This window comes from Kryptolebias marmoratus, linkage group LG1 (genome assembly GCF_001649575.2).
Source record: "Kryptolebias marmoratus isolate JLee-2015 linkage group LG1, ASM164957v2, whole genome shotgun sequence".
In the NCBI taxonomy this organism is placed as follows: Eukaryota; Metazoa; Chordata; class Actinopteri; order Cyprinodontiformes; family Rivulidae; genus Kryptolebias; species Kryptolebias marmoratus.
Genome location: NC_051430.1, coordinates 289,209 through 298,598, shown reverse-complemented (window position 1 = coordinate 298,598; position 9,390 = coordinate 289,209). Strand labels below are relative to the sequence as shown.

The 9,390-nt window shown below is 41.4% G+C and overlaps 1 protein-coding gene across 2 annotated transcripts in view; it reads left to right on the top strand.

Moving 5' to 3' along the window:
- Positions 1–908: 908 nt before the first annotated feature.
- The window catches only part of ydjc (YdjC chitooligosaccharide deacetylase homolog), a 42,438-nt gene continuing 33,956 nt past the window's right edge, over positions 909–9,390 (top strand). For both annotated transcript variants that reach the window (XM_017437070.3, XM_025010809.2), the window contains exon 1: positions 909–1,048. In XM_017437070.3, the coding sequence (XP_017292559.2) occupies positions 962–1,048 (87 nt within the window). In that variant the 5' untranslated portion in view covers positions 909–961. The remainder of the gene's footprint in view (positions 1,049–9,390) is intronic.

Here is a 9,390-nt window from a genome sequence, read left to right as displayed (position 1 = left end):
GGGGGGGGTGAGGGGAGGGGTGCAGCTGTTAAAAACTTTTGGAGAGATTTGCAGACATGGTTTAAGAGTAAATTTCCATCATCACCAATTTCCCTTTAGATGACAGTATTTGGTGTGTTACTAAATGACCAAGAACAGGAACTGTGTACTAATGTTATTTTGTGTTTGATGAAGTTTTTCATTCACAGGAACAAAGCACAAAAATGTCACCCTATTTTTATTAACTTTAAAAATGGCTTGTATCTGTATGTGAATTCCTTAAAGCTTATGAAAAATCCCACAGCTCAAAAGTTATTTTCCCTTTTGAAAAATATTTCCCATAACTAATGTTAATTTGACATTTTCCCTGTGCATTGATTTATTACATTTTTTATTTGTTCTTTCTTTTTTTATCCTTGTTCTGTTTGCATTGCTTGTTCTAAAGCCTGTAAGACTGTAATATTATTACGAGTCTTGACCAGGTTTTCTGTAACAGTGATATTTGATGTGAATATGCTGTTTCCAAGTTTTAAATGTATAATGTCCATGATGCTGAGAGAGAAAACCTCAAACGTCATCAGTAACATGATCGCAGAGATTTGCAACTACCACCGGCAGTGTTTCAAACCAGTTTGCTTCATAAAAATGAGACAGGCTTCAGTGCTTCAGTGTCAAACGGCCCATCTCTACAGAACATACAAATGCATTTAGTGCAAACCTCATAACACATCTCCCCATAGTAAACAGATATGTTTAGTAAACAAATGTGTTAACTGTGTTTTATTGTGAATAAAATGCAGGTTTGTGCGATTTGCCAATCATTTCGTGAATAAGGCTTGCGTTTTATCTCTTAAGAATTATAACTCTTTAAAAAAAACAGTTTTTTAAAGACTTTCAGGTAAACTACTGTTGGGTCCAGCAGGGGGAGCTGTGTCCCAGTGTTCTGGTTTTGGTGTAAGAGGATTGTTAGGAGGAAGTAAAAATGATATTCTTCCTCGTGGTTCCACTCCTCACCTACAGTTTATGGTGGCCTTGGACAAAAAAATCACGAAACTGTCTGAATCAATGGGTAAGTTGGATTTTATCTGACATGTCTTGGTCCGGTTTTTATTGTATAATTTGTGATAAGCACGAAACAATATACAAGTAATTTAGGGTAATGTTTGTTTTACCTCATGGAGTACAGAAATGAGTGGAAACACTCCTGCTTTTGTTACCAAAGTTCAGATCAGCAATTAGCTCTACAGAAACATTAAGGTGGAGAGAGCTTTTAGTTTTTTTTTTTTTTTTTTTAATCTTTCCGATCAAAACCCGGACTGACAGACGGATCTGACTGTTTGTCATGTTTCCGGTCGCTTTCACAATAAGACTTAATGTTTGCCTGCCTTCAAAATATGAGCCGCGACTCTACAACGTGAGTACTTTTTATTTTTTAATTATTTACTAACAACAGAACACAGAACAATGTAACAAGATACAATAAAAACTGCCGTGAAGGGTGACACAACCACATTTGACAAGATAGGGGGTTTACAAGAAAAAACAAAAATAAAAACACAAAGGAGCAAGGCTGAATGAGAAACTTAAAACTAAGTTTTTAGAGATCTGTTGTGAGATGATTCTAGCAGTTTTCCAGTTTTTTAATCTACTTAGTGAAGAACAGTATGACTTAAATTTGTTCATGAAACAGGGGAAAGAGGGTTTATTATCCCTCCACTTACTACAATGAATGTGGTACTTTGCTATAAGTACAATTACATTTATGGCATCAGACAAAGCAGAGCTTAAGTTCTCCAAATAAAATAAAGTGGCATCAGCATTAAAAGAAGGAATGTTCAGTTTCAGATTAATCCAGTTTCTGATGGCTGTCCAAAAACTTAGTGAGTATTGACATGAAAAAAAACAAATGTTCCAGGGATTCCTCTTATGATTTACAAAAGGCACACAAATCAACATCAAATTTGAACCTTCTTTCAAGAAACATGGCTACAGGGTATATCTTATTTATTATTTTAAAATGATTCTCCTTTACTTTGGGAGAGATAGGGCATTTGACAAATTTAGAATGAGAAGAAATTATTATGGTTTTATGCTTCATATTTGGAGGTTTCTTGCAGGAATCTTTGTTATAATCATATTAAATCTTTTGTCGCATATATTCATTGATAATGTTGTTATTGCACTTGAAGTCAACTAAGTTGCAGTCATTCAATTTTAATGTGGGCATCAAAAAGGTCACCTTTGAATATATAATGATATTTTTGATTAACTGAATCAATGCTAAGGGGATTGCTTTGCATATCATCTTAAAATCTTTATAACAACAGCTGATGTTATATTTTCCAAGAAAGGATGAGAAATTTAAAAGATCTCCATTACAATCTAAAAGATCCTTTACAAAAATAATGCCTTTTTCATACCAATTTTTTCTAAATATTGACTTCCTACCAACTGTGATTGCTCTGTTATTCCATAAAGTTGATCCATGAGGTGAGAAATGATCTTGAAATATAATTTTCCAGAACTGAAGAACTTGTTTGTGGAAGTGTGATAGTTTAACTGGAATCTTAGCCACTTCATAGTCACACTTCGCGAAGAATTCACTTTCTCCCAGCTGTTTAAAAATGGGACCAGGGATATGAAACCACATTGAATTTCGTTGTAGAATAAAGATTTTTAGCCATTTGCTCCTAAATGTACCAACCAAGGCTTCGAAGTCCAATGCATTTTTCTTTCTCATATTTTTTTAAACAGTTGGGACCTTTTAATATAGTGAGTCTTGTTTCTCCACATAAATTTTTTCATCCAGGATTTTAACCAATTAATCTTAAGGGTTCCATTAAAGACCCTCATCTCTAATTTCTATGACCATGTGACCTTTTTTTTTAGGTAGTGCGGTCTGTTTCTCCAAATGGAGTTCATGTTCATTCGATTGATAGTCTTTATTAAGCTATTTGGGACAGCAGTGCTACAAGTTGAATATATTACTCTTGACAAACTTTCTAATTTTGATAGGTAAATGTGTCCTAATAAAGAAAGGTCTCATTGGAGCTATGAGTTAAGTTTGGATTTACATTCTTTAATTTTGTGTTCAATAATTAAAATTGATTCTTAGTTTTTGGCTATAACAGTTCTTTTTTTTATCCTATTGTGGCATCTCAGGCATACCATATAGTATAGAGAGGATGGCTGCCTACATGTGCCAGAACAGATTTGCTCTACAACAAGGGTATCTCAAGATAAGAATCCTAATTGCATGAATTATTTTATTGAATCAAGACTAAATCTGAATCTGGCATTAGAGTAGGCAGGCCACATTGTTGTAATAGCAACCTGTTTATATGACCTTCAACCATCAGCACTGTTTGTGAATTGGTGTGTGAAGATGTGTGTGTAGGGGGATGGGGTTGTTGGGTGGGAGTGGGGCAGGGGGTAAGGGTATGTGTAACAGAGACGCAGAGAGACTGACTGCATATATACACACGTACATACATCCACATGCACATATACATGTATATACACATACACATTTACAAATACATAGATACATACACATGAAAATACATTGAAAATGCAAAGAATAAAAAAAAATTAAATTAAAATAAATAATAAAAATGACAATATATATATATATATTCACACATATATACATGCACATATACCTACATACATACGCACATATACACACACATACATACATACATACATACATACATACATACACACACACATATACACATACATACAAAAGGTGTGTTCATGTTATGTGGGTGCATGTGTGCTAGTTAGCCACCTGGAGATGCACAGTTAAAAAAAAAGAAAAGAAAAAATGGTGCCGTGAATGGTAGAAGGCCCGCCATCTACAACACCCAAGAGCAGAAAGGACAGGTGGATTCAGCCCCAGAAGGCAGCAACAGTCCCAGGCAAACAGACACCGGGCACCACCCCAAGGTAGCTGTGCGTCTGCACAGAGGTAGGTCGCCAGCAAAGCACAGGGTCAGCAACCCCCAGGACAAAGAGGTACGGAGAGAGACGCAGGGCACCAGCTTCCCCAACCCAGCCACACAACCACCTCCTGCCGTGCAGGCTAAGCCCGGGACCCGACCCCCCAATGGCCCGGCGCCCGCACTAGCCCCCAGCAGAGATACCGCCCAGTACCAAGCAGTAGAGGCCCCCCCACAGCCCCCAACACACCAGGCAGGCACCAGTCCACCACAGCAGCCGGAACCCAGAAGGACCAAGGTGAAAGGGCATATAGCCATCCCCCTTGTTGGGCCAACCCCCTGAGAGGTCTAGAGGGATGCAGTGCAGGATAAAGAGAGTTCTTTATATTCTTAAAATATAAAGCCTTGACTTTTTTCTGTCTTGTTGAAATAATTCTGGATTTGATCTGTCTTGACTGTAGATTTTGATTCAGAAAAGAACAACATTGTTTTGAACACAAATGTGGGTTAAAAATAAATGTGAAAAAATAAATAAAACTAGCATTCCTCAAGGGTTTTCATGTGTTTTTAAGATTTAAAGTTATGAACTTTCCTGAAACAAATCTAACTCTTCTTTTGAAAAGCAAAGGAAAATATCTCATTTATTACATTTTGTTATCCTAACTTTATCTAAAGATTTATTTTGCTGACAGAGAAGTAAATGATTTAAATAGACTTAGCAATATATGTAATTGAACAATGAAAAGCATGTCATTTATTATTGTCAATGAGTAACACACTTACATGGGTACACACTGTTGAGTCTCCAGTCCAGTCTTTTGTCAAAGGTATTTATATTCCTTAACCACTTTCACTTCTTCTCCCATGATGGAAATAGGGTTTGAGCTGACCCTGTTTTACTTCAAATCTGCAATCATCTCCTTTGTTTTGTTCACATTTAAGATGAGATGATTGTTTCCGCACCATGACACAAAGCGGTCCACCAGATCTCTGTACTCAGCTTCTTGTCCATCTCTGATACACCCCTGTGGTGCTCCTGTGCTGCTGACCACCTGGTTAGACACAGAGTCCTTCAGTCTCACAAACTGTGGTCTGTTTGTCAAGTAATCATTAATCCAGGTGATTGTTGAGGCCTCCACCTGTGTCTTCTGGAGTTTCTGACAAAGCAAATCAGGTTGAATTGTATTAAATGCACTGGAGAAATCAAAGAACATGATCCTCACACTACTGCCTGCTTTATCCAGATGACAGTGGGTTTGTTGAAGCAGGTGTATGATGGCATCTTCAACTCCAACTCCACAGCGATACGCTGACTGTAGGGGGTCCTGATATGTGCTGGTTTGCTTACTCAGGTGGCCAAACAGTCTCTCCAGGACCTTCATGATGCGGGATGTCAGGGCAACAGGTTGTTAATGGCTGATAGGTGAGTTTTTTTTGGTACGGGAACAATGCAGGATGTCAACACTGGAACCTTCTTTTAGGTTAAGCTAAGGTTGAAGAGGTGCTGTAAAATCCCACAGAGCTGCTCTGCACACGCCTTTAGGACTCTGGGCTGACACCATCTGGAGCTGCAGCCTTGTTCTGGTTCAGTTTCTCCAGCTGCCTCTTCACTTGACTTCTGGAGACAGACAGAAAGGGGGAGGCTAAGGGAGCAGCAGCATCTCTTGATTTGGTTGAAGACCAACTTGTAGAAGAAGAAGAGTCCATGACTGAGGTGGAAGATAAAACAGCTGAGATTTGACAGAAAACCTGTGGGTCAGAGGAGGGTGGTATGTCTGTTTGGTTGGGGGCAGGAGAGGAGGATGATGAGCTTGTTCCTGAACTGAATCTGTTAAAGAATGTGATCAGTTCATTTGCTCTGTCCAGACTTCCATCTATCCAATCCTCCTTTTTCTTGAAGCCTGTGATCTTCTTCATCCCTGACCACACATCTCTAATGTTGTTCCTTTGTAGTTTGCTCTCCAGCTTCTTCCTGTACGCCTCTTTGCTGCCTCTAATTTTGACTTTGAGCTGCTTCTGCCTCAATAATTCCCTGTCTCCCTCCCTGAAGGCTCTTTTTTCTCATTTAACAGTTCCTTCAGGTCACTGGTAATCCAGGGTTTGTTATAAAGGAAGCATTTCACTGTTCTGGTGGCGATGGTGCTGTCCACAAAGAAGTTTATATACTCGGTCACACACACAGCCCTCTCCATGTGGCTGACAAAGAGAAATCCAGTTTGTAGTCTCAAAGCAACCCTACAGGGCTTCTTCTGCTTCCTGTGAGCACTTTCTCACAGTTCTCTTCATTACAGGTTGTCTCTGAACAAGGGGTTTATATTCCGAGCAGAGAAAAACAAGCTTGTGATCTTATTTTTCCAGAGGTATTGCTTTTGAGATATATGAATCTTTGACATTTGTATAAAACAAACCCAACATCTTGTTTTCTCTGGTAGAGCAGCTGACAAACTGTTGGCAGTGTAGCTATTTCCACAAATGCATTGGGGTGTTGTGTCTGTAGCTTTGCAACAACGGAACTGATCAATTCACAGGTCTTGTCAGCAACAGCTGAGAGTAAAATGTAAGCGGTTGCCAAAATAATATTGGTGAACTTTCTCTGTAAATAGTTTGGATGGAAACTTACTGCCAAGAGTTCAATGTCCGGACTGCAGACACAACACTTCACAGTAATGTCCACAGTAATGTCCTGGATGACACCATCTGTTGTTGACAACCACTGCTAATCCACCTCCTTTTCTCTTCCTGCTGCTCTTTAAATCTCTGTCTGCTCATATAGTCAGGAAGCCCAGCAGAGAGACATTGGAGTTGGGGATATGATCCTGCAGCCATGTCTCCGTAAAACACATAATACTGCATTCACAATACTCTGGCTGAGTCCTTGTCAGGGCTAGAAGTTCATCCAACTTGTCAGCTAATGATCTAATGTTGCCCATTATGATTGATGAAAGAGATGGTTTGAACTTCCTCCTCCTCTCTATCTTCTTTGCTCCTGTGCCTCCTTTTCAACTCCTCTGGGATTTGTGGCTTCAGTTGTGGTATTATTTCAGGTTTTAAACTGTTAATCAGCTGCTCCCTGTTGTAAACTACCTTGTTTCTATGGTTACGCATCATAACCAATGTCCAAAGTTTAAAAAGTATTAGTAAACACAACCCAGATGACTTTATGTACTTTTATGGAGAGTAAGAGCAAGAATTTATTTATTTATTTTTAGTAAAGTGTTTGGTAAGAAAGAGCTTGCAGGATTTATTGTAGGATGATCTAAGAAACAATCTTTAGATTATTTCTAAGGAACAATTTTCAGATTATTTTAAAAAATATTGTTTAGATTATAAATAATTTTCAAAATTTTAAGAGAATGTTCTTCAGATTAAAAAAGTAATCTTCAGATATCAAAGAAGTAAGGGTACCTAGAGAAACACGGTCAAATGCCCTCTCCAAATTGGGGAAATTATTTAGGATTAATCTTCACATTATCTATAAAATTACCCCAACAACAAGCCATGGGTAACACAGAAAGTCAAGGCTGTCCTCAACAAGAAGAAGGCCGCCTTCCAGAGCAGGAACAGGGAGACGATGAGAACAGCACGGCAAGAGGTGAAACGCTGCTTGAAGGAAGCCAAGGACAGCTACAGGAGGAAGGTGGAACAGAAGCTAGAGGAGAACATCATGAGGGGGGTCTGGGAAGGTGTGAAAACGATCACAGGCCACAATACCAAGACCAGAGTTGTGGGGGGAACAGTGGAGAAGGTGAACGAGATGAAGGACTTCTTCAACTGGTTTAACCAGCCCATGCATCCCCCACTCTCTCCCTCTCCCTCGCTATATCCATCTCTTCCTCTTGCCTCAACACACCCTCCACCGACTACCACAGTGGCCTCCTCCTCCTCCCCATCATCATCATCATCAACCACAACACAGACTCCATTCTTCACTGTGGACCAGGTCAGAGGTCAACTGAGGAGGCTTCACCCCAGGAAAGCAGCAGGGCCTGACAGAGTATGCCCCCGAATGCTGAAGACCTGCGCTGCAGAATTCAGGGCCCTGACAGAGTATGCCCCCGAATGCTGAAGGCCTGCGCTGCAGAACTGGGTGAGCCAATCCAGCATCTCTTTAACCTCAGCCTTCAAGTGGGGATAGTGCCTACCCTCTGGAAGACATCATGCATTGTTCCAGTTCCGAAAAAGAACTGGCCAAGCGAGTTAACTGACATCTGACCGGTGGCGCTCACTTCCCATCTGATGAAGACACTAGAGCGGCTCTTCCTCGGTCTCCTCAGACCCCAGGTGCAACATGCCAAGGATGATCTGCAGTTCGCGTACCAGGCATGTGTTGGTGTGGAAGACACAATCATCTACCTGCTACACCAAGCCCACTCTCACCTAGATAAGGGGAATGGCACAGTGAGGATTCTGTTTCTAGACTTCTCAAGTGCTTTCAACACCATCCAGCCCCTTATGCTTCAGGATAAACTGAATAGGATGCCTGTGGATCCATGCCTGGTCACCTGGATCTCCAGCTACCTCACGGACAGGCCACAGTATGTCAGGCTGAAGGACATCACGTCTATAACTGATCAGCAGCACTGGAGCACCCCAGGGCATGGTGCTGGCCCCTCTTCTCTTCACCCTGTACACTGCAGACTTCTGCTACAACTCGGAGCTGTGTCAGATTTAGAAGTTCGCTGATGATACAGCCATAGTCGGGTGCATCAGGGATGACAGAGAGGAGGAGTATCGGAGCCTGGTGAGGGACTTTGCAGCCTAGTGTCACAGGAATCATCTGCAGCTCAACACCTCAAAGACTAAGGAGCTGGTAATTGACTTTGGGAGGTCCAGACCAAAGTCACAACCAGTTCTGATTGAGGGAGATGAGGTGGAGGCTGAGGATTCCTACAAGTACCTCGGGCAGTGGCTGGACAGCCAGCTGGACTGGACGTGTAACATCGACCACCTGTACAGGAAGGGACAGAGATGGCTTTACTTACTAAGAAGGCTACGGTCCTTCAACATCTGCATGAAACTTCTGTGGATGTTCTACCAGTCCGTGGTCGCAAGTGTCCTGTTCTACACTGTGGTGTGCTGGGGGGGGGGCATATCCAAAAAGGACACATACAGGCTGAACAAGCTGATCAGGCGGGCTACCTCTGTGGTCGGCACAAAGCTGGACTCTCTGGTGTCAGTGGCAGAAAAGAGGACCTTGATGAAACTGCTGGACATTATGGATAATGGCAGTCATCCTCTACACACTGTCATCAGCCACCAGAGGAGCCTGTTTAGTGACAGACTGCTCCAGGTGGTCTCTTTTTCTTTCATTCTCTGAGCTCGGGTCCTCTACCAGAGGCCTGGGAGCTTGAGGGTTCTACGCAGTATCTTGGCTGATGTTGTTCTTGGGATCTGTTGTAGCCACTGCTCCAGTTTGGGGGTGACTGCCCCGAGGGCCCCGATAACCACAAGCACCACTGTGGTCTTT